The sequence below is a fragment of the Acartia tonsa genome, chromosome 8 (assembly GCF_053477335.1).
Source record: "Acartia tonsa isolate MP-2025a chromosome 8, ASM5347733v1, whole genome shotgun sequence".
NCBI lineage: Eukaryota > Metazoa > Arthropoda > Copepoda > Calanoida > Acartiidae > Acartia > Acartia tonsa.
The window spans coordinates 30,041,231-30,067,782 of record NC_137267.1 but is presented as its reverse complement, the minus strand read 5'-3'; the positions used below and the strand labels follow the sequence as shown (position 1 = coordinate 30,067,782).

Genomic DNA, 26,552 nt, shown 5'->3' with positions numbered 1-26,552 from the left:
TAAAATTTAAGAAGTATAAACAAGAAGCCTTTTTGAATTAAAGAAATATATATTATTTATCATATAAATCTTCTCTGAAAAGTAGAACTAAGACTGGAAAATTGTCCCTTGACTTAAACAACCATGGCAAATGTACAGGGTTCTAAAGGGATAAGACAATAGACTATAAATTGATGAACATCCACAACGATGATTCCCAAAATTACCCATCTGTAGATTACAATTAGTGGTTGAAATGTTTGGACACTCAACTTACTAAACCGGCAATCAAAACTCCCAATGTCCCCTTCCTCCCTGCAAAGTTTTAGTATAAGAAAAAAACGATTTATTTAATCCAGCTATTCAAGAGATCTTTTCTTACCTTTCATTATGATTTTATTAAAAGAAATATCTTTCCTTCGTAATAATTATGAGTTTTCCTTGACTGCTTTTATTGAACGTAATCGTCCTTGTTTTTTAATTAAGAATGAATCCCCTGCTGGAGTGACTGACTGGCGGTAAGAAAAGGTTAAACTTGCTTCAGATCAAATGCCAAAATATTCGAGATGAGAATTTTAAATTATTAAATTGCAAATATTAATTAACAGAGAGAGAGAGAAGAGAGAGAAGAGAGATAGTTAGGGAGAGATAAAGAAAAAGGCAAAGAGAGAAAGAGAGTGAGAGAGAAAGAATGAATTAGCTGAACTCGATAAGAAACAAAACAGTTATGTTACATCATATTTTTTTCAAGACTACGGGGATAGGATTTATGAAAAAAAATATTTTAAAGATTAACTCTTTTGTACCCAAAAAAATTATCCTCTTATTTCTCTAACTTTTCTTGTCCCAGCCATCCAGTGCTCTCAAAAACCTTTTAATCAACAAAACCTCAACAAAACAAAACTTCTTAATACTTAGATGGTGGGGAGATAAAGTCGCCCCCCCCCCCCCCCCCTCCATCCATTTAAAAAGAATTTGAGAGTATTTTTTTGTTGGGGGGGGAGGAAGCGATTGGTGTTTAGTAACCTCATTTTAAAGTTTAGTTTTTCTTGTAAGGATTTCTCCTGGAACGGTTGTGGTAACCCCCCCCCCCCCCACCCACCTCCCCATATCGGTTCAGCGGTTAGCGAGTTCCTGTTACTTTTATAAAAGAATTAATATTTTTTTAATAAAGACGAGGGAGGGGGGGGGGTGTATTGTATAATCCACAGAAGAATGTGTTTAAATTGCCAAAACAAAAATTGTACATACAAGCAACTGAACTAGGAAATGATATCAATGTCCAAAAAAATGCCGAAAAAACGCGGCATCCTTTCTCAAAAACCCATCTCAGGGGAACAGTCTAACAGGGAAAGAACAATGAAATAATAATTATTGTCATTTTGTAGCTCCTATAATTGAGGGTAGACAGGTGTGTAGATTAATTTTAGCAAAAGTATCATTCATTACTTTAAAAGAGATAAACTAAACTAAAGAGATGGTTCAGTAATACATAAGAGCTTTCCCGCAGGGGTTGTGAGGTCTACTAAGCTATGAGAGCTTTTATACTATTAAACTGCACACATTAGTGACTCATCACTTTTTTTATAAAAAAAATTTGTTGAGAAGCAATATCCCTGTATGTATATGCATAATTTAGTCCGCTATTAGGCCCACATATGAAGATAGGTGCATTGTAACAAGGAGGATAGTAAACACTTTTATAACTATATTAATTGTTTTTTTTCTCTCTTTCATTCTCTATCTCTCCCTACCTCTCTCTCTATCTCTCTCCCCCTATCTCCCTTTCTCTCTATCTCTCTCCCCCTATCTCCCTGTCTCTCTCTGTCTCCCTGTCTATCTCTCTCTCTGTCTCTCTCTCCCTCTCTCTCTCTGTCTCTCTCTCTCTCTCTATCTATCTATCTCTCTCTCTCTCTCTCTCTCTCTCTCTCTCTCTCTCTCTCTCTCTCTCTCTCTCTCTCTCTCTCTCTCTCTCTCTCTCTCTCTCTATCTATCTATCTTGTTTTACCTCTGTCTATCAAATATCTATCTGTCTTCCTATCTCTTTCCATATCTTTCTATCTATCTGTACAATCTGAATCATCATGTCTGCTTTTGAAGTTTGAGCATAAAATTGGGCAAAATTGCAATTTTTGTCCAACTATTAGGCATATTACAATTCATATATACAGGAAATGTATGCAGAAAGGGGTAAATCCCACTATTAGATAAGTGGGCAACATAGTAGACCTCCCCCTTATTTTATCCTATTGTCAACACCCCTCCTGTAAATGAAAATTATTATTAGAAAAGTTTATACACTCCTTGTCGGTGCTTTCTAATCAAGATTTTAAAAAACCCCAAAGTTTTAGTCCAACGAATAAGAGATCGTGTTTATAAAACCTTAGTTACCAGCAAAATTTAAATTCCTTTACTATTCTAACCTAAAAACATTACAAATTAGTTTTCATCCCCTCCCCCCCCCCCCTCCAAAAAAATGAGGCGGGCAATGGTTTATTGTCCCCAATTGGCGCTTTGATAGATATTGCCCAAAAAAGGCTTTCGGATTTGGTCAAAAGGTGATTTTTAGCACTTTGGTGCTATTATCCAACAATTTTTTAGCCTGTCTTCCTTCTTCGATGAATGTATATATGTATTTTTCATAGGTAAAGAAATAAGTAAATAATTTTTCAGTATGGATTCGAAACCGCTGGATTAACCGGTTCTCTCCATAATGAAAAATCATGTATAGCATCCAATTACAGACAATCTTCCACGATTATTAAAAAAATCAAAAAAAAAATAAACTAGTTTTGTTATCCCGGGCCTTCAGCTTCTCGCGGCTAACAAAACTGGTTCAAATCTTAGTTTTTAAAATCTTATTATCCTCGGAAAGCTGACTATAATAAGATGCGATAAATAAATATTACTAAATCCATGGTTTAATATGCATAATACATGTTAGATAATGTACACCGTTGTTTTTGCAATAATATTACATTAGGAGCTATTATGTATTTTAAAGCCATTTTTTGCCAAATTTTCAAATTTTGATCTATGAATCTTAAGGCGGTTTGAAGATTATTTTAAAGAATTTTTTGAACCCGAATCAAATTGTCAAGTGTAAAGTTATTAAAACAAGGGTAAACAATATACATAGAGACAAATCGTCATAGGAATTATCATTCAAATAATATTTATACAACCAAATTCTTTATAAAAAGAGTTAAGCATCACGGATGAAACTGACTTTTAAATAATATCTAAAGAGCCTCTCCGCTATCCTAAAAAGACATAGTATAATTGTAGAAAAGCCCGCATTTACAAATTTTTTAAAGAAAAAATTAAAAGTAGTTTTAACGATAGAAAAAGACAACATCGCAAAATTGAAATTTTAAAAATATTTATAGGAAAAAATTTTTGAAGAAGGTTATAGTAGTAATTATCTATCGCATCGTATTGCAGACAGCTTTCCACGGACATTAAAATGATGTTACAAGATTGAATTTATGGTTTTTATTTTAATATTCGTGGAAAAGTTGTCTGTAATTTGGTGCTATCCATGATTTTTCGTATAGCTGAGAACCGGTTGTAATACTGGAAAAGGCCTTATAAACTCATAAAACTGATTTTACTTACATAACTGTTTGTTATCTTCTGATGACCTGTCCCCCATTCCTAATTTTAACCTAGACTGATTTATGATTGTAGCAAACGTCATTTTTATGCATAACATTTTTTAAGAAGCGTAGCTACTTTTTGACTGTGTCTTGGCTGTACGTCCAATATTGCCAATCAAAATAAAAAGCAAAATGTAGCAAATAACAAAGGTAGGTTTACCTATTTGAATGATGTTTATTAACATTTGTATGATTTTTAGTATGGCTTCGAATCCGCTGGATTAGAACTGGCCATACTGTAAAATAGTGCACCGATTACTAATTACAATTAAATTAAATATAAATCATAAAATCAATCCCTAATTTAATGGTCCGATCTTTTTTTCCCATTGAGGCCAAAAAAACTGGAAAAAATATTGCGATTTTTTTATTTTATTATCCGCGGAAACTGTTGCAATCATTATTCTTGTGACGTTATTGTGGTATGTAGTAATGAAGGAAAAGAACATAAAATGTTTTTATACAACAATATTATTACTATATCATCATAATAAAAATGTAATAATACCAAGCCTTTCTTCATATTTTAAATTTTAGTAGCGAAGTTTCTCTATAAATGGTAATGCTTGTCGGTTTATCGATCTGTAATGCTTTACAAATGCAGCAAGTAAGATACTGTCCATAGAGGTTCAGTTTAGACATACATAAATAAACCAATACAGTATTGCTTAGAAAGCCGCTAAAAAGCTACCTAGGAGCAAGTGCCAGGCTGCTTAAAGCTTTATTAAAAACAGGGTACTATGGATACTCACAGAATAAATCAGACGCCTATCTTACATATTTGATTATTAGATATTATTATTGTTGTGTTATATTAGTTGTATATTTAGGTAAAAACAAGTAAACCCGGTATAAGGTATAACCAACAAGCGAAATAAATCTAAAATAATATTTGGTTGGCAGAGGAAATTTCATCAATTTTAATTAGTGCTAACCCCCAACGATTGTTAAAATTACATTAGTTTTGTTGGTATAGGCTGCAAGTAAACATAATAATAATCTATAATTAGTTTTGACTTATAACTTTTTACCACCTTAAAAACGATCATTTGGCCGTTTAGAAGATCTATTTGTGCACCGTGCCGGAGGGGTGACCCTACACCCGGAGGAAGAGGAAACAACGACGACCACTACAACAACCTCAACAGAAACTAGCAGAGGATCTTCATTGAGGAAAAACATACTTTCAATCAATATAATTAAAATTTTCAGAATTTCCTTAGGAAGATTTATCGAAATCGAATAATATCCGATTAGAACTCGTTTTCACACACATACAATATCTCTCTATCTCTCTCATAACCAATTTGATTTATTTAAAGATCTTCAATTAAAAATTCGTTCACCTTTAGAGAAAAATTCTTTAAAATGATATTTTGATTTTTAGAAATCTATCTATTCAAGCATAACATTTAATTGGGGCGTTTTTGTTTTAACAAGGACAATCATATTCACAAGTAGCTGAGTAAAAAGTATTAACTTTTAATATGGTAGAGAATAATTCTAGTCTAAAAAATATTGGTATCAAATAAATCTTAGATGTACAATATTAAAATCGATAGAATGATTCTTTCGTGGTATCTATTGCTAACGGAAGGGAGGGCGCAAAGACACATTTTATATGTAGAAAAGTTTCGCTGTAAAAAAATGCGTTATACTTATTTTGAATTGTTATTACACAATTTATGTTTTTATTTGTTTATTGTTTACAAATTTTTATAGTTTTAATGTCTTTAGTTATGGATTTCAAGAATTTTTACTATGGTTTGTTTGTTATGAAACAAGGATGAAAACTTCCAAGTAAAAATTGAATAGTTTTAACCCCGTTTGCTAATTTGCTAATTTTAAGAGATATTTTTATATTCAAATTATTGGTTGAAAATTAGTACACTACTAATTTGAACTAATCGATCAAGCTTTAATAAAAGTTCTCAACGTTTTAAAACAGATCAGAGAGCGTAACTTTGGGTCATATCATAATAATTACAGTCCATAATGAATTTTTGAACAGATTGATTTCAAGAATGTTTTTTTTCTACAGGGATAGATTCAGACCAAAGCTCAGCCCTTTCTCAGAGGTAACCATTTGACATTTTAAAGAGTCTTAAGTTAAAAAATATTCGAAATAAAGAAGTTCTTTAATTTGTAAAAGGTCCTTATAGGCAAGTGGTTTGGCCTACTCATTTTAAAATAATAAATTTCTGGTTTACACTTCGTCATACTAGAGATTTTTAAAAAGTAACCTAAACATGCTATGTCAGGTTCATGGCATTAAAAGTAGGTAGACTATCTAAGGCATAATTCATACCAAATTTGGTTGCACGGTGGGTTTTATTTTACCAAATACCCATAAATATTATCATAAAAGTTATCCATGGCTGTTAGACCTAACGTTACAGTATTATGGACAATGGTTTCTCCCTTAAGGCTAGGGGAGGATTTCCTAATGTAAATATTCTTAACAAATTATAAAATTTTAGAGAGATAATGAAACAGAGGAGAGAGAAGAAGATATTCCTGAAACAAATAGGTAAAATTTGAAATTTTATTCAACAATGTTAATTATGTCCATAAGTAGCGTAGCAACAGCAATACTATGAAAGCTTAGAGAAATTGCATTAGGGAGGACCCTTACCCTGCGGTGCTTCCCTTTGTCCAAAATAACCTAACCTTACTTAAAGTAAAAACACAAACATAAGACAAACTAAAGTTACGGTTCGACTAGACACTTTGAGGTAAAGTTTAGATGAAAAGTTAACGCGGTATTACAGTATGTTAATCTAGAAAATCTCATGGATTATTTTTAGAAATTATTTTTAAATGAAAGTTTTCAACTAGCTTGTTATTTTTCTTATTTATTGTTAAAGCTTTTTGAGTAAACTATATCATTGATTCTATTTTCATATTGTCAATCGGATAATATTAGTAATGTTCAAAATTAGCGCCGATAATGGCTTGACAACACTTTTTCACATTTTAACAGTTAAAACAGCTAGGAGAAAGAAAAGAATAAAAATGAATACAACATGGTAACTAAAAAGAAAAATATCCATTTTTCTTCTATGCAATGGACAAAAAAGTCTCGAAATTTGTATTTAACTAATATTTTTAACAACGTTATCTAGTTATTAATGGACTTTATCACCCTTGCTAATAAATGAGGTAAGCAGGGGGTCTACTTAATAAAGCCTCAGTTAAATAAATGCTAAAAAAGTAACTTCTTCAGAGATAAAGAGATCAACAAATATATGAAAATATTATATACATTTTTTTCTAAATTTATTTGGGAGGCATGTAATATTGTATTTTCTCAGGGCTTTAAACCTAACCATCCCAAAATATCCTAAAGTGCCTCAAAAATCAGCCATGTGACGTCATAAAAATGAGTTATTATCCATCTATTTTTGGGGGGTTTTCTTTCCTTCTCCTCTCATCTCCCTCATTTTTAGGACGTCACATGGCTGATTTCTGAGTCACTTTGTCCCTCTACATCCTAAACCTGACGAGAACCTTACTCAATTTTCCACTTGAATTTTTTAAATGGTTTTTAGCTCATTCTAATTAAATATCTAACTTTTTTATACAATCACTTAGTATTACTAAGGTATTGAAGGTGTCTGTGTTTAAAGGGGTAAAAAAATTATCCTTAATCCATCCTGAATAACAAACAGAATCTTTCATTTTGTTATCGTTCAACAAATTTTAGACATTATTTATTATATCCCTTTACAGTATTGGTTTTTTTGTGTGATTTTCATTACTTCGCTTTCATGCCCATAATAGGGTTAAGAGGAAATACAAACTGTCCCAATTTTGTATAACTTTTGCGGAACAAGTCTCAGTTACGTCATATTTTTCTTTCCCGAAAAAGAGAAGGGGGGAAGAAAATCTCTTCAAAAGAGATGGGGAAAACCCCCTTTTCTCCCATCTCTATTTTCTTCCCCCCTTCCCTTTTTTTTCTTTCCCCCTTCCCTTTTTCGGGAATGAAAAATATGACGTAATGGGAACATGTTCCGCAAAAGTTATACAAAATTGGGACAGTTTGTATTTCCTCAGGGTTAACTTACCCTCACCTTTAGCCCTAGAACTTACGGTATATCACTCCAGGGCAGTTGTTAAGTATAGCTCATTATATCATATTTACAAATACATATACACACACATTCAAATATACAGCACAACCACTGTAAAAGATATATTTACGGATATTTTATGCTTATCAAAACCTAATTTAATGACGTATTTACTATAGCATTTTAAAGAATTCATTTTAATTCTTAAATTCATTTTTATTTCCTATTTAAGGTTGAGATTTTATAGTTTATTTTAAGCTTAAAAGAACAAATAAAGGTGTTCTTTTTAGTAAAATGCATTAGTAAAATGTACAAATGTTTAAAATATAAGCGAAAACTGCAGAAGTATCTGCAAATTCTGTAGAGACCAAACTGTCTACAGAATATATGACGTCTTGCTTAGACACTGTATTCTTATTTTTTCACATATTTGATTAGATATACAAGTATTCCCAAGTTATACAGTATCATTGCTTGTCAAAATAAAAAAAATAATAATTTATTTAAAATTTCTTAAAGTGGATGTACATTAGAAATACATTCATACACATTTCATATAAGTAAAACAATGATTTTATGAATGGTTTTCTTTATTTATGGCTTGGATGTTTCTTCAATAAAGCATAATGGCTAATTTTGCTCTTTAGCAGTAACAAAAATATTTTGTAAATCATTATCAAATTGCAAAAATATATCTTGTTTATTTTATGCTTATTTTAATATTTATTTAACCTTTTATTGTACAAATGAATATTATAAAGAAATGCCTTACCCTACAAACAGGCATAACCAATATCCATTATATGCTAATATAAGTCAATAGACGTGCAATCAAAGCATAAATAGCAAAAATTCCAGTTTTTGTAGGAACAACAAAATAGTTAAAACACTAACAGAGTACAGAAGCACAGTAAGAAGCTATTTATCATTTTTAAAATAGATTTATGAACCTAGATGGTCAATCAGACACAATAATCTGACAAACTTAAAAAATTAATATCTATCTAACAAAGATTTTTGTTTCTATCCAATCCCATATGACTAAAATATGACATATTACAAAATTTCATAGCAATTTATTTTTGGACAATAGAATTTAAGAAATAAATTTTTGTATACCTCATTTATAATTGAATTTAATTAGAAAATTATTGCCCCTTCATACCAAAAGGTGATCGGATTTTTCCTTATTAGTTTATTGAGGTATTGAATGTCTAAATATTTTATATTTGTCATTTTAAAAAGAATGTATTCATTCTACTTCTACTTAAAATTCTATTAAGTATACACTATTTGTATTTGTAATCATGAAAAAAAAACAAGTTAATCATACTCAAATGAGCTAAATGACTTGTTATAAATATGCTATTTATTTAAAATTTAGGCTAAAATTACTTTACCGTTTTTAATTATTAATACATATTGTTAAAAATAATGTTATATCAATTAAAGATTTTTTCTATTGTCGTATTAGAGATCTTTAGTTGTAGACAAATGATGATTGTAGTAAATTCTAATTTACCTCAAACATAAACATAAAGAATGCTATATTTTAACTTTTAAAGCCTAATAGTAATTTATATTCTAAAGTTACCAGGTAGGGAGGGAACACTCTGACTGTATTTATACTGGTAGTTGGTACCCAAAGTTTATAAACAAGTTCTCTAATTCGTTGGCTTAAAACTTTGGGATCTTTAATTAAATTTTAAAACTAAAAGTGTTGGACACTTTTCGGCCAATGATTCTACAGGATGAGCTATTTTTTACGTCATAACTCGGGGTTAACAAAATCGGAATTAAGCTTATATTTTTACTTTTACTACCCGCGGAAATCTGTCGGTAAAAATACGGTGCAATAAACTATTATATTGCTTTTCCGCTTTTGTCTTATCCCTTAAGATCCCTGAAAGTTAACACTCTATATTCTAAGCATTTCCATATATGTAACAAAAATTCATACACTAACCTAAACCTTTTTTTTAGTTATAGAAAAGCTACACTATACGCCTACTATGCCGGTCGGTATGTTGGTCCATAACGTTTCTTCAACCTTTCATAGAATATTCCCGCTTTTTAGAATCTTTACTTTCCAGTTTTGACCAATAGACTTTGATTGTACTTCCTTTGTCTCATACGTCCATCGATCTGATTCTTTGTAGTCCTTTTCAACGCAGATTAATATTTAATTTTGTTGTAGCTGCGCTACTTATGGATGTGTATATGATAATCGTCCTTGTTTATGCACTAACTGTGCCGCGCGGCAAATTTAATTTACTACCGAAGATTTGCATAAATATGTATACGCGTGCAGAAAAAGGATAATTTGCACAGAATTGCAATTACCACCCCTGGTATTAGTGAAGCTATTATATAATTAGGATAGGATAGTTTGTCGCAACGTCATTCCGTCAAAGCAAGTTATTCAAAATGACTACATAATCCCCTTCAATCTGAAGCGATTAACCTTTACTTGAATTGTTTTAAATTATACATACAGAAATTATGTCATCGATTTTCTATATTATTATTATATTGCAATTTGATCTTTTTTATCTAATGGTTTGTTAGAAACCTTATATATAAGATCCTTGGGGCGAAGAAACATAATGTCAATCAGATGGACGAACGTACCTACCATAGTTATCGAGTAGCTGCGCTTTGTTAAAACTATAAACTTAATTTTAAAATTGTTTTTTTTTGTTTAGAATCAGCTCAAGCTTCAAGGACAGATTCAAGACAGATCTGAACAAGATCCCCATCCAATATGAAGATAACTCACAGGTGCTGTTGTTATATCAACACAATACTATAACTATAAAGTCTTTTTTTTCCTTGTATAAAAGTAACAGGACGTGTATCTGTTTGGATAGAAGGATCTCGCTAACCATTGAACTGATATGATTTTCAACTTATAGATCCTGGAAAGGTTTTAAACTATTTTGGTCATTCCCTACTTTGGGGTTGGGGTTTTCTATGCTCTGCTAGACACTTCAAGGGAAGTTGCCAAATGATGCAATAAGTCGACACGTTTGTGTTATTTGGTAAACCTTATTTTTTGGAGGTGTTACTAAAAGTAAACAACATATGGAAGTTGTTTATAACATCTACACGAACAAATAAAAACACCATTAAAATAAAATTATTGATAAGGTTAAAAATATTGGAAACCTAAATTCAAATTTTGTAAAAATATGGGATCCAAACCCTTCGTTAGATAGCCTGAAACTTGATCTTAACTTAAATCAAATCTTCCTCGAAAATTGTGGAACGATCGTACCAGCCGTTTTCTAAATCTTAGCTGACAAACAAACGCAAATCTTGTTACTTTGTTTAGCTGAAGTTTATTATTTGGTAAATTGTATGAACAAAATTATTTTGAACTAAAACGGTATCAGTTAAAACTAAGTTTTGCCCTTATTTGGTTCGCCTAGTATGATGGATTTTTTTATCCCTCACTTTTTTTCGTTTCAAAAGAGTTATAAATAATAGATAGTTTTTAATGAAGAGAGGACACTCATTCGTTGGTCCATAGACTTTTATCAAATCTTTTTTGGGTTTTACAAGCGAGTAGTGTCTAAACTTCTTCACCAATAATTTTGGGGTAATTATGTTCATATCAATTGTGGATGTAGATAATGTTAACGTCAATTGTCATACCCCTCATGATTCAGTTTAATATGAGACACTTAGCTAAAACACAAATTAGAACGATGTCTGTCCTTATAAAGATTAAGATATCGATATCTGCCAGAACGTTTGACTCTGCTTTTTCTATTCACAAATGCTATAAAATTACCTTCTAAATATGTTAGATCTATTATTAACTCAAGTATTTTTTTCAAATACGTAAAGCAAGGATGACAGCATCCTTCAAAGCGAAGCTAGATTATCAATTCAAAAGGACGAATTTTTAGTTATTAAGTTGTCATATATAAACTTATTATTATAAATTGTTTCATTTTGATAGGGCGATTTTTACATTCTCTCTTTGTACATAGTTTTACTTAAGACGAGTACAAGTTTTATTGTCTGTCTTTGATCGAAAAGTGTAAAAAGATACTTTAATTGAAGAAAAGCTACGCTTGAAAAAAAAGAATATTTTACCAAATGTGTTAAGATGCAATTTTGGCAAATACCTGCAAGTGTCCGTCATTCAAAAGCCTCCTACTATTATATTTTGTACAAAAATAATGCATTTTTTTCTGTTTTACCGCTACTATATAACTTATGGCTGTCCGTTTCTAGTAATTTATTATATGGATTGAAGTACCTCCAGATGCACAGAAGATTTAGTGTTAAAATTTAAAACAAAAAATAGGAGGGGAGGGGGGGATATTTGTTTCTATGATCTATTTCTCTTGAAAGTGTGCAGGTACCCTCCCCACAATATAGTTAAAAATGCTTCCATGAACCTAGAAAAATACACCGGAGTATTCGGTAAAGTAACAACCCTTCGATTGTATGATCTTTGTCTAAAAGTCATTTACAAGGCATTTACTTAGTCACCCCCTCCCACCCCCTTGTCTGATTACAACATTTTTTTGAATAAAGTAAAGTGAATATGTTCATCCTTGTTTTTCACACTGCATATTATTAGCCCCAGATTTCAGTTATCTTTTTGCATATTATTACACCCTAAAATATTCTCAATTTTCAAACATTTTTCTTTAAAAATTTATAGATCTTTTGCAATTGATTTGTACTTAATGTTCAAAACTGCACACAGTGCAAATAAAGGTGCTTTGACTTTTGTGTCAGAACCTAAATTGGGACATAGTGCATTTCATTACCCTAGGTTAGGTAACTTCATTTCACTTTTCAATAAAATCTAAAATGCAGCCGTTTTTGAGAAAATTATATTTGAAAATTTCAAGTTTAATTTTCACCCACTAGGAGTTACCGCATAATCATGACAAGAAAAGCAAAGATTATTTATTTAAAATTTTGAACAACTCTGCTTTTATAAAGTTCTTCATAAAACCACTCCTGAAGTGAGTTAATTAATGGCCATTTTTATCAATTGCTTTGCTAAGGTCACGGAAATTCAGCCTTAAATAAATCATTTAGAGAGAGGTTTTATGACTGACTTTATAAAAGCAAAGTTGTTCAAAATTTTAAATAAATAATCTTTGCTTTTCTTGTAATGATTATGCGGTAACTCCTAGTGGGTGAAAATTAAACTTGAAATTTTTAAATCTAATTATCTCAAAAATCGCTGCATTTTAGATTTTATTGAAAAGTGATATGAAGTTACCTAACTTAGAGTAATGAAATGCACTATGTCCCAATTTAGGTTCTGACACTAAAGTCAAAGCACCTTCGAAGGCACTGTGTGCAATGAATGAAGAAAAAAATTGTTATTAGCAAATCCTTATAACAAAGCAACAGGATCTGGTGTGTCTGTCTGTGTGTACTGAAGAACCTCGCTAATCACTGAACCGCTATGGTTCTCCTTTACAAGGATAGCTTCTAAAAGGTCCTGGAAGGTTTATGATTATTTTGGAGAAGGGTAACACCAACCACCCAAGAGAAATCGCCCCTAGTAAAAATTACATAAACTGGCCTTTTTCTCTGTGAATATACCTAATTATCTGGTAAATGTCTATAAATTTATTTCATAAAAAGACTAAACATTATTTTAATTGCAGCTTCTACCTGAGGACTTTAGACCATCAACAAGAAGCAGCGTGGGCGTGAATAGCGAACAACTGTTACTAGAAATTCTTGGCAGCATTAAGGTATTTATTTATGTATTTAGTTTTTCTAGGCGATTATAACCAGTAGTAGCAGCTTTCAACTAGTCATTTTTTGTTTACATAACTTTGTCTTTATAACTAAACTCGTTTAGATGCTTTGAAACCAAAACTACCACCCTCCCTATTTTTTTATTTTAAAAGGATATTTTTTTAGATCTAAAACAAGGGTAGATTATAATTATTGGTAGAAAAATTTGGAAATATCTTATTTAAAAAAACAATCATAGTTTAATAAAAGACCTCAATTAAATAGCCAGCGTGTTCATAGAACTGTGGGTGCAGGTTTAATTTACAGTTCCTTTTTCAATGTTGGATGCCAAATGTTTTTTTTACGCAAAATCTTTTTTTTTCAGCCCGAAGATATTGATGCCTTGCTGGGTACATCGGATGAGCCTGTGTCTTCTACTACTTCAAAAGGTTATTATTTTTAATAACGCAGCTACTCCACCTTGACGTTAAAATTACTAAAGCTGAAAAGTTTTCCTGATTTTTGGGACACAACCCAATCTGTCCCGATTTTGTATCACTTTGAAAAGTGCGATTCCAGTTACGTCATATACGTTTCGGGAAAGAAAAAGGGAGGGGGGGGGGGGGAAGAAAATCTCTTCAAAAGAGATGGGAGAAAAGGGAAGAGATTTTCTTCCCCCCTTTACTTTTTATATGACGTCACAGGAATCGCACTTTTCAAAAGTGATACAAAATCGGGACAGAATGGGTTGTGTCGATTTTTGGTATTTCTTTTTACTTCCAATGCCGCGGGTGCTACTTATGGACATAATTATCCCTGTTTAAATTTGTTTTATTTGTATTGTCTTTAGGTGAACACAAGTTTAAAATAGGTTTACCTGTGTTTCATATAGTTCTGTCCAAATAGAATAATAATCAAACAATCAGTCTAAGATTAAAAAAAGATAATATGTTCATAGGTTTATGGTGTATCTTTGCCTCCCCCCCCCCCACACCAAAACAAAACGATCTAGTTTTTTTACTTGCTTCGTTCATAATATTTAACCATCCTTTTCTATAATAGGCGACAAACGTTTGTCTGACAGTGTAACCGTCAAAGACATCAGCAAATTCCTGCCCAAGGACTTTACAACCTCCAACCCTGTTTCCAGCAGTCAAAACGGCCTGTTTGACAATATAATCTCAGAAAACCTGCCACCCTCCTTCGTACCCAAGGACTATAAGATTGAACAAGAAAAGCTCCCAGCTAATTTGCTTCCCAAAGACTATAAAATTGAACAAGAAGAGCTACCGGCTAGCTTGCTTCCTAAGGACTTCAAGTTTACTCGAGAAGAAATTCCAGCCTCATTATTACCCAAAGACTATAAGTTCCAACAAGAGGAAGTTCCCAGCTCATTATTGCCCAAAGATTACAAATTCCAACAGGAAGAAATACCCGCAAGCCTTCTGCCCAAGGATTACAACATCAAGACTATCCAAGAGGACTTGCCCGCAAGTCTGCTACCTAAAGACTTTAAGATTGATTCAGTACAGGAAGATCTGCCCGCAAGTCTGCTACCAGCTGACTATAAATTTGAAGAAAATATTCCCGCCAGTCTGCTGCCAGCTGACTACAAATTTGAAGAGAACATTCCCGCCAGTTTCTTGCCCAAGGGGTATGATCCCAACGCTCCCTCACCTCCTCCCCCGCCGCCAATTACGAAGCCCAAGATAACCAAGCCAAAGATTACTCTGGCCTTCCCTAAAAGGTAAACTTCTGCTTTGAAATAAGTATGACAAACATCCATTCTTGTTTAATGACAAAATGTTGAATTCTATAAATCCTTCTATGCTGGTTAAGGAGTTAGGGTTTTCTAAGCCATAAATAGTTATTCACATCTATTTAAGGCATAAAAAACCATAACTCTTAGACTAGCTTAAGTAAGTCAAAAGTTAAATTAAATTAGGGCATATTGAATAAATTTTGGGCAAAAAATCTTTTGTTCTTTGGTTCCATGTCTAAAGAAGCTACTGCGATTAATAACGATTTTCGCATTAAAACACATTTTGCATCGTGGGATAAAATCAAGTCTTGTTAAGATTTATATAAAAGTCACTTTTGGGTTATTTTTAATCATTAAATACGTTCACAAAATGTAAAAAAAAATGTATACTAATATAATATTATAAAAATTGATGCTAAATATATTCTAAGGTTTAGTGCTCAAAAATCGACATAGGATACAATATATTTTTTAATAAAGAATTCATTCTTTACGTTTTTATTTGTTATTTTGCTGTTAAAAAATCTTTAAAACATTGAAAACTATTATCATAAGACATTAGTATTTCAGTCTTTTACAATTGAATGGGATGCACTGTTTAGCCTTTTTAGTAAGCAAACTCCCCCCCCCCCCCCTTAACAATGACAATTCAATAGGTAAAGTCGTGGGGTGCAAAAATGGGCGTGAAATTGCCTCCTTCTTTTCTAACCATGATTTTTATCTATGATTAATGGTGTGTTTAAAAAGGGCTTAATTTATGTTGTTTGTTAGGGATAGAGACAAATTTACTAAAGAATAAGGAAAATAAGCCTTAATTATAATTGTTCAATCATTTGATTATTTAGGTGTTTCCTGATTACGTCTCAATCATTATGAAATAAGTATCTTACTTGTTTTATTTAATGTTCCAAACGGCGAATGCTTATTTTTATGGATTTTTTTTAAAGAATTTCCCTGCAAATTAATGGGTATTAGTAAAGGGAGAGAGGTTTATAAAAGCCAAAAGAAACATTTTCTGTGTTAGAAAATTTAATAAAGCTTACAATCTCAAGAATCACTATGTCCATATTGGTAACAAAGCCTTTTAAAATTAAAATATGTTATAATGCAAGGAGCATTATGTAGACTTTTAGACTATTGTCTTTTCGAGATTTATTAATATATCTTATAATTCTTGTAAATTAGATATATACAACCACCTAAATGGAGTTACATTCACAATCACATCCAAAACAAGTTGATTAAAGATTTTTAGATATAGAGTAGTTTTGATTAAAAAAAGACTCTGTTACAAACACAAAAGTAGTTAAAACATGCCTTTGTATTTTTAAACTTACCATGTTACTATAAATAGTAATTTCAGAATTTTTGATAAGCAACAGTAAAATGAAAGAGAGTAGCTTAATGAGATGATTGTTGTCAACAAATATACTTGATATTTTACCTTTACTTATAACTTGATTTGTTAAAATGAAGACTTTAATTCATTAATATATATATTGTTCAACCAAACTTACTAACGACCAGTTTTACTGTTCTTCTATATACATATTCAACAAATAGGACTTTCAGACAAAGGTTGTGCAATCTAATTTGTTTAGGCCCGGAGGTGTAGAGAAACCAGAGAGGCCAGAATACAATACACCCAACACCCCAGCCCCACCAGAGGTCAAAATTGTCAAGTTCGGAGAAAGGTAAAAAAAATTATCGAAGATTAGTAATTAGAACCTCCCCCCCCCCCCCTTCCACTTCGAAAAACAATCCTGTAAAATGGCGATTTCCCTCAAAGTGCCAAGTCGAGCACAGAAACAATAAATTTAAATAAGGAGGTCATTTTTAGTTAGTTTGGTTAGGGCACAACAGGCATATACCCTGTAAGATTAGAGCCTCCTGCAGTGGTTAGTCATAGGAAAAATCTAACCACTTAAGCCTTACCTTATTTTTAATTTATTTAAAAATAAGGGAGGGGTTCAGTGTTTAATAGACATTTTGAGTGAAAACACCAAAGTGAAAATTATTGGATAATAAGAGCTGGACTTGAAACTGCTTAATTACTATAAATTTTGGAAACTTTTGTTCTTGTTTTAAACTTAACTAACATTTGAAATGACTAATTCAACAGATTGTAAAATTTTGAATCATTGCCAACATTATATAAACAGATAAAAGAATAATTTTAGATTGAAATAGTAACACAAAAGAGTTTTTTGTAATAGCAAATCTGCATTATGATTTGTCCATGTCTGTCAAACGTTCCATATTATTGCCGTAATTCTTATAAAAACTTTATATAAAAAATTTAAATCATTCCTTATTTGTTATAACCAAAGTCCCTGGGGCTTCTCTTAAAGGGCCTAGCGAGCACAGGACTCCCTCCCCCTTAAAAATGCCCAAACCCCGAATATACCTGTAATTCTTTAAACCTGCTGGGCTACCATTTACCCAATATAACCTAACCTAAGGTAAAAAAACACCTCCACATGAAAAACTACTCTTTCTTCTATATCAAAATGTTTGAAATATAAAGGGGGGGGGGGTAATCAGTGCTCGATAAGGTAGTTTTATAATGCAATTGTGAATAAAATCATCCTTGTCTTATATTTCAAGCAGGAAAAAAATCAATCTTCTTTTGATTAGATAATTGAATTTAATGCACATTTCTTATTTTAGACACCAAATTAAAAAATGTTGAAAAATTCGATTAAAATTAATGTTATATGTACTTTGAAGTACATTGTAAGTAAATAAAAAACAAAGGGGTAAGACAAATGACAATAAATTAATATAAATCCACAATGATGATTTAAAAAATTTCCCCTTTTGTAAATGTTGGTTGAAACGTTTGAACATTACCCTAATGAACTAACCAATTAAAATTCCCAGAAGTCCCAAAAGTTGTTAAGCCAACGAATAAGAAAACATTATTATAAAACTTTGGGGACTAGTGTAATTAACAGCTCATTGTCCTCTCTCTCTCTCTCTGTCTTCTTTGTCATTTTATTTTAAAATAATTTCAGGACGACAACTGAGTTCACTGGCTGGCCAAGCCCCTCCACCACTCCCTATGTGCCTCCCTCCACAACTGAGGGCACTACAACAACAACAACCACAACCACCACCACAACAACAACCACCACGACTACAACAACAACCCCGAGGCCTACAACGCCTGGCACCTGTGGTGATACCTGTAAATTGGCCGCTACCATAAGAATTACAGGTATTTGTAAAAGCAAAGTTTTTCTATAATTAGGGTCGGTCCGTACCATCCATAATCTATACCAGAAAGTCTGTACGTCCATTTAAAACATTGATTGTTGACTTTTTGTACATATGATATAATTATCCTAATCATCTGATTATTGGAGTAATGATTACTAGGTCAGCTCAGCAAGGTATAATTTTATAAGCAAAGCATCTGTTTGATAAAGTCCTAAAAATATAAGTATGTCCTTAAACAGTATTCTTCAGCAGTTTTGCAACAAATTTAATTACAATTTTGTTTAAACTTACATTTTTATTCTGCATATTCAGATTGAACACTCTATAAGTGTTAATGTTCGTTTGTCCTACTTTAAGAGCTTCGCTTTTATAGATGTTGTCATTCTTGTTTGATAACATATTTGGAGCAGCAATGCTACTCTAGAAGTAATCTTTGTTGATTTCCTAAAACTTAAAAAATAGTCTACAACCATCACAGGACCAGTAGATATGTTCCCTGAATAGTACAACCCAATCTGTTTCTTGATTATCGAACAGACGGACATCCTCCTACTCTATAAATATTTCATGGCTAAAACAAAGTAGAATCTTTGACTTACAGCGTCATAACTTGAGAATAAGTTTCACTTCTGTAGTTTTGTCAGATGCGCGACATTATTGGTAATAGAATGTGAAATGCCTTAGCCCAAAACATGCGCAACGTATTACTATGCACAGTTAGTACTTCCAGTCGAAGGTCGTGCAATCAAAGCGTAAGTTGTCTGCAATAGTTAGGACCTGGCCCTACGTTGCTTTAATTAAATTTTTATCCTAGGTGGACGGAAATGGAGCAACTCTTTGTTGGATCCTAACACCAATGAATGGCAGGATCTGGCCAGAGATGTAGAGTACGAGTTAGAAAATCTGTACAAGCAGTCCGTACTCTCTGATTCTTTTATGGGCGTCGAGGTTGAAGCTTTCAGGTATGCTAGTAATTATAGCGTAGCTACAGTTTAAATTTTTCTTATTTCAAATGGTGTTGTCTATTCCCCCCCCCCCCCTCCCACTTTCTTTATACATTCCCTGATCTTAGCTGACATAAACACATACACGCAACCATTCAGTTACTTTAGAATATGATTCACAAAAGGCAAGTTAGAAATATATATAAACAAATGAAGTTATTAATGCAGCTTAGATAAAATTAAATTAACATTCAAAAATTTTTTTTTTTTTATTGGGACATACGCTATATATAAAACTAGCGGCTGCGCCCCTAGAATCTAGGGGTTCTACATTCGAATGGAAATGAAAGGACAGAAAAATAGCCTAAAACCATATTCAGACTTTTTTAGAATAAAAATAAAATAGCCTAAAACCATCCTGGGACCTATATGAAGCTTCACTGTGAAGGGGAACAATATCGGTTCAGTGGTTGGCGAGATCCTTCGCTACAGACAAAAAAAGCTTACTACTTTATATTATAGGATATTAAAAACCATAGATTCAATTGAAAAACAAGAATGTCATATTTTCTCACAAATAAACTAGACTGCCAAATTTCATGCATAAAAAATCATATTTCAATGGCAGGGATGAAAATGCGGGAGGAAATGTAAAACAAACCATACTTTAATAAAATTGTTTCGAATCATATAATGTTTGTTAATGGTTTGAAAGACATGAAAAATATAGTTCAATTAAATAAGAAAAAAATATATAATGATCAAAATTTATGTAAATAAGGTCCCTTTTCAATGTGTTGTTTTCAGCTCCTTTGTCCCTCTCTTTGATTAGTAGGACATTTTAATTAATAAAAAAGGACAAATTTTCTGTTGGAAATTGGTTCTCTTTGTTGCATTTTAAAAAAAATAATCGAGATTTTAACCTAAATGCCAAATTATATTACTTATTTATTCGAGCAAAGCCACCCCCCCCCCCCTCCATCACACATATTTTGAAATAATTGAAAATAAGGAGAAGGTATTTTACGGGGTTTTTTTTGTATAGCCTTGCAGGGTTAGTGGTTAGTTAGGGTTTAGGAACAAAATAAATATTACCTCATATTATCTTCAATTTATTTTTAAAATTTGAGTGTTGGAGGCAGGGGCGTCCAAGCTTTTTTATTTTTGGGGAGGGGGGGTAATCTTTTTTCATAGAGGCATTTTTTTTATTTCGGTGGGTTAAAAATTGAAAATCCAAAATTTTGGGGGGAGTAATCACCCCTTTACCCCCCCCCCTTGGACGTCTATGGTTGGAGGGTGGGGGGAGTACTGTGCTCGCTAGGATCTTGTCAGGAAAGCACGAATTTTCTTTCCAGTGCTCCCTAATATAACTTTATTCTATTTTAGTCCTGGCTCCGTTGTTGTGGATTATTATGTTCTATTTAACAAGCTGGATGAAGCGCTTAATACACAGGTGAGTCTTGTTAATTGTAGAGTAGCTGCCCTATTCTACACTTTGTTATATACATAAGTCTGTAATTTGCAGAGAGTCAGGGGACTTTAGTCTACAAATCATACTTATACCATGCTTAAGTACTTTCCAAAATCTTTTTTGATTGGTTCTAACTTGTGATGGCCCTAACTAATCAACCAATAAGTTTATCTCTAGATGTTTTAATATCGGGATGAACATCATAGAATTGATTATTATCTTATCACTTAGGATTCCTGGGTATGAGCGATTATATAAGATACACAACTAAAACTCTTTTAAAATTTTTCAGAAATTGAAGCGGATAGTAAAAGAAATGTCAGTTCAGAATAATAACCAGCTAGGAAAATACAAGATAGATCCTAAATACAACGACTTTATAGGTAATAGTTTTTTTTAGTGCCGGAGGTACTCTGTTAGTGTTTGAGTCTATCTGTCGGTCGGTCTGCCCCGATTTTTATTAGAAGTGTTAAAGAAATCACTTTTCATCACTTCCCCTCTCCATCTATTAAACTTTCCACTCATTTCCCGCCCCTTTTCTGAACTGAACTCTAAAGGGGCGTTTCGTCGTATTTTCACAGTTGCTTGTCCCCTATTTCTAGCCCCTGTGGGGACAATTGCCTAACCCTGCGTGGCAATCACCTTACCTAACCTAAAATAACCTAACAAAAGCTACTGTAAAAATACAACGAAACACCCCTTAAGAGGCGTTGTCACGAAAGGGACTATACCCTTAATTTGTTTTAGTTGTTGGAGCATTGGAAGCAGAGCCTAGTGTTGACCCCGAGCCAGAAATATTCCCGCAGTGGGCAATTGCTGTCATTGTTATTGGCATGGCGTCACTGGCATTTGTCATTGTCTTTGGTATCTCTATGGTGAGTTTATTGGCATTTGAAATTGATATCCTATTATATTACTTCAAAGTAGTAAGGTTTTTTTATCTGTAGCTTAAGATTTCGATAATTTCTAAGCCGACTGAGTTCTCCATTTTATGAAAGCTTCATATATATCTTGTTTGGTTATTCATTTATAAATTTAAGTTTTCAGATTGTTTTAGGCTATTTTTCTGCTCTTCCATACAAAATCAATTACAGAGTCCTTAGCTTTATTATTGCACTAAATGAGTGTTATTTGTCGAAACTAGATATTGTAAATTGAACTGAATTCTTATTTTAAAATTTATCGTAGACATATTATAGAATTCTTTAGCAGATTCTATACAACTAAAATTTCTCAAGTATTTAGTAATGTTGTTGAGAGCTTTACGAAAGTCAAACACACAGTAATTACAGAATTATAATTAAATATTTTAATGGATATAGAATATTCTTGGATATTATGACAGGGGGAAAATTGTCGTTAATTCTGGTTACTAGCATGGATAATACATCGTCCATTGGTCAGTTCTTTCATCCATAAGAGGGGCGGGGGGTAAAGTGGATGGATCGTTATTATAGCCAGCTAAAAGTTTCATTTTATTATAGTATGCTGTTCTTATGTATGATCTGATCCAAGTAATAATAACTCCATTAATCTTATCCATGTTTAAAAAATATTTGTTATTCAGTTGTCAAAAAGAAGAAAAATATCAAGAGCGAAGGGAAAACAAGCCATGCTTACTGAAGAAATGGTCTATGAAATGAATAGGTAAATAGATTTATTGGTAGATAAGCTACAATATACAATATACACGTCCGTCCTAGAAGAACAAAATGTGATTTTCTTAGCTGCTATTGGAAATAGACGGCTGAAATTTCTTATGTAGATTTCCAGGCCAGTGACCATCTAATCTATGACTTAATTTGTCCGTCTATCTTTTCATCACGCTATAAAGGAAATGGGATTTCCATTAGGAAGTTGTGATTTTTTGGGTAATTTAACTGACAACGTATTCATTGATACCACCTTCTCTGTTTGAAATACCCATCTGAATGTGGCATTCCCCTAAGCTTTCAATAAAATTAGTCACGCGCCTTACATAATTTAATGTCTTTAGTAAAACGCAAAGTGAACTAGACTCGAACCCGACAGTAAGACAACGCGTTACAATTCACAAAAACTCAACCTTTTCATTTAGATCTGGAAGTTATGGGTACGGAATTGATAATCCCTACGCGTATGGCATGGACATTGAGAGCTGGAAGTCGGATAAAATGACCAATGTCAGATATAAGGTAAAAAAAATTGACATCGAATGTAAAAAATCATTCCCTTATAAACACCCCTTAAATTTGTTTAAGAAAATCAGTTTCTTTCCCCTTGGGTTTTTAAAAATCTTCGATTTTTCCCCCAGAAAATCAGCCAATTAGAAAAGGGAATAAAGGATGGAGCGATAAAAATATTCATTCCTTGCCTTGGTAGTGATTACAAATAATACATGTCATTTGAAGAAGGATAATTGTAATTGAAAGGAAATTAATCATACCTGGCGGTGCTTTAATCCAACCTATTTTATTTGTAGCGCGGCAGTAGCAGTTCAAGCGGTGGTGGCAGCGCTCAGGCAGCAGGACCTTACCAAACACAAATGTATGACAGCTGGAAAACTGAATGGAATCCTGCTTACAAGTAAGTAGTTATAATTCAGTAGCGCAGCTTTTTTAGTTTGTAAATCTCTTGCATTTGCATTGGTATTTGGTATATAAACTTTTTTAGAGTTTAATTATTACCTTCTTTAATATTTGATGACAAATATAATTATGTTTATGAGTAGTGAATCAATATTAAGGTAAGTTGACTGTTATAGGACAATAAATATTATAATTTTATGCAATTTTTAGACTTTTAAAATTTGTCATTTCTTAAGAAATTAAAAACAAAAAATTGTATTAATAATTAAAAATTTTAGGGACTACCACACGTCCACAGTACCAGCTCCTAAATCCTCATACATGACTAAGGGAGGCAGGAGGTAAGTTTTTATAGATAATAATGTTCAATGGTGTATCACAGCTTCCGCTTGAGAGTCATAACTGTGGAGTGTTTCATATCCTTACAATAAAGTATAATGATTTCTGTGTGTGTGTGTGTGTGTGTAGCAATGGATCTCGCAAACCGCTGGACCTATATGGTTTTCCTTTAAAAAGTAGCTACTCTCATCGGTCTTGGGAATGATAAATTCACTGAGGGAAAAAGTCTCCGATACCTCTTAATATTTTTGAAATGTTTTTTTCAAATCCATATTCTAAAAGTCAAAATCTACCCTAAATTACAAATAAGACTTTTAGATTATCATCGCTTATTATTTCTTTTTTAATAATATTTTTCCAGCATGGCTTCGAAACCGATTAATATCCGCTGGTTTAGAACCGGTTCTAAGTCATACTGAAAAATCATATATCGTGTCGTATTATATCCAGTTTTCTACAAATATAAAACTGTAAAATCATAATATTAAAGCCAATTTTGTTTTCCCGTGCCTTCGGCATCTCGGGACTAACAAAACTAGTTTTGATCGTATAATTGTACATTTTTATATCCGCGGAAAGCTGTACATATATAATACCATGCAATGAATAACTATTATGTTTCAGACCATCTTATGATGACGATTTTTAAGCAAGAAATCCACCATCAAACTTCCAGTCAACTAAGATAGACATAGAAAAGGACTATTAAAAAACACTCAAAGCTGCTATTATTATAAATAAAAATATAATATATACTGTAGATAATATTAAAACCTGCTCAAATTACTGCCAGTTAAGTATAGTCATTATTACTTTATTAACGAAGTAATTTATATAGATAAATGAGATAGTGATTAAAAATCGAACAAAACAGTGAAAAAAAGCTCAGATTTATAAAAAGTGACTTTAATCTCAAAATAAGTTACTTTCATACAGACTGAAAAATATAAATAAACCCATAAAGGTGCAATGAACAATAATCGATTTAAATTAAATTCAAATGTGGATCTAATATAGGTTTAAAATATCGATAAAAATGAAGTTAATTCAATAAAGCAATAATTATCCTATTTATAAGTTAAATCCTAACTAACAATAATCCTGTAAGCTTATTTTTCTACTAACATTCCTATCATTCAATATAATAAGTGATCTTATTCATTTAAATCATGTTTTCATTGTATAAAATACTTTATCTTTTTAAAGTTTTCTCTTGCTGTGAATTACTAGGTATTTAAAAAATTACAAATTAAAATAATCTCAAATATTACATGATTGAAATTAATAAAATCGCAAGGAAAATATCTTTGTTCCCTTTCTTGATTATTATATCTTAACCTAACTTTAAACAGACAAAAAGTGATTTCAACTGCCAAATTTTCAACAAGATTTTGCTTACATTCTTAGTTTAATAAATGATTCTAAGTAAAATTTAATTATAATGAAAAATTTCTTTGGAAAACACTCTTTATCTGCTCCCCTATTCCTATTTGTTACTGTATTTGATTAATTCCTTATATAATTTAAAAACTGAATCAAAGAGATAAAATTTAACGTGACAAAAATCAAACAAAGTCACCATTTTATAAATCACATTTAAATCCTAACATCTGTGAATCTCATCGAATGAAAATTTTTATACTTTTGCACTTTATCTCAAGTTAAATTTTATCTCCTTGGTTCAGGCTGTAGTTCATGAAGCTCCTTGTATCCAGGAAGTAGAGGACATTGGACTATAAATTATATCGGCATCCAAAGTTTTAAAACCCGTTCACTCATTAGTTGAATTAAAACTTGGGGAAAAAATAATAACTTTTCAAACGATGATTTAAGTCTACAGAAAGAGTATTTTTTTTTTATCATCATTTGGGATGTACACTAATTTATCGTCCATTGTCTTCTTCTTAAGATCCTGCTTGTATCTCATTTCTTGCCATTCGCGTTTCCCTTGCTTTATGCATACAAAGTCGATTCAGAATTTTACAAAATTTATCTTTAATAAGATTTTTATCATGTAGATTTTAAAATTGTAAAAGAAGCTTATAATGATTAGTTTATTTTTTTACCATATCAAATTAAAGATAATCAAATGAAAAAAGTTACTGAAAGAAACTTACTTCTAAGTCAATATGAAACAGAAGTTGGCATTATTACTATTTTTTTTCTATTAGGTATTAACATCAGTAATATTGTAAATTGATTATCTGTCTAGCTTTTTTTTCTTCTTGCCTCTAAAACTACCATATTTGCCAACTTCTATCAAAATGGACGTAAAAAAACTAATGGTCTTATTCATAAGCCTTAAATGTGCTTATAATATTAGTAAGCAATGCTTTTGATAGACTTGTACAACTCAAATCAAACCTAAGGCTGGCATATGAATAAGAACCTATAATTTGTTGTATGAAAGAGAACCAATTGTCCAATATTATTTTGATTATTATTATATTTGTTGTAAATATCATATAACTTCTGTGATAAATGTGAAATAAATGTAATTTTGATGTATTTTAATTTCTTTTAATAATTGTGCATAGACGAACAAAATCCAATCGCATTACGAAATCTTATGCTTCAGACGGAGAGTCAGATTTGTTATCCTGGATGTAGTTAAGATCAAGGAGGGAAATGAATACAAAAGTAAATTAATCTGGTACCAAATACTTATGGTGTTTTCCCTCAAAATGCCTATAAAGGTCTGAACCGAAATAGGGACCCACAACAAACCTTTTTTATTTTTTTGGGAGGGGGTAGGGGTTCTTTAGTCCAATCACAAATTTAAGTTAAAGCATCCAATTTTCTGTGAATATAA

At 31.9% G+C, this 26,552-nt stretch overlaps 2 protein-coding genes across 2 annotated transcripts in view; both read left to right on the top strand.

Moving 5' to 3' along the window:
- LOC145326561 (uncharacterized) overlaps positions 1-4,884 on the top strand; it is a 148,132-nt gene extending 143,248 nt beyond the window's left edge. The window contains exon 19 of the mRNA XM_080169931.1: positions 4,700-4,884. Coding sequence (XP_080026057.1) covers positions 4,700-4,884 — 185 coding nt within the window. The remainder of the gene's footprint in view (positions 1-4,699) is intronic.
- A 720-nt stretch (positions 4,885-5,604) lies between these two features.
- On the top strand, positions 5,605-26,248 carry LOC145326460 (uncharacterized). Its single transcript, XM_080169817.1, has 17 exons — positions 5,605-5,716; positions 6,119-6,168; positions 10,417-10,492; positions 13,360-13,449; positions 13,821-13,884; positions 14,498-15,182; positions 16,799-16,891; positions 18,215-18,417; positions 19,234-19,381; positions 20,750-20,816; positions 21,127-21,217; positions 21,582-21,709; positions 22,402-22,481; positions 22,912-23,008; positions 23,296-23,399; positions 23,680-23,742; positions 24,365-26,248. The coding sequence occupies exons 1-17, from the start codon at positions 5,663-5,665 to the stop codon at positions 24,387-24,389; spliced, it is 2,118 nt and encodes a 705-aa protein (XP_080025943.1). The 5' UTR covers positions 5,605-5,662; the 3' UTR covers positions 24,390-26,248.
- The last annotated feature ends 304 nt before the right edge of the window (positions 26,249-26,552 follow it).

Coding starts and splice junctions, on each gene's coding strand:
- LOC145326460 (XM_080169817.1), top strand. CDS start 5,663: ATGTTTTTTTTCTACAGGGATAGATTCAGACCAAAGCTCAGCCCTTTC. Junction 13,450..13,820: donor AAATTCTTGGCAGCATTAAG/GTATTTATTTAT, acceptor TTTTTTTTTCAG/CCCGAAGATATTGATGCCTT. Junction 21,710..22,401: donor TTGTCTTTGGTATCTCTATG/GTGAGTTTATTG, acceptor TTTGTTATTCAG/TTGTCAAAAAGAAGAAAAAT.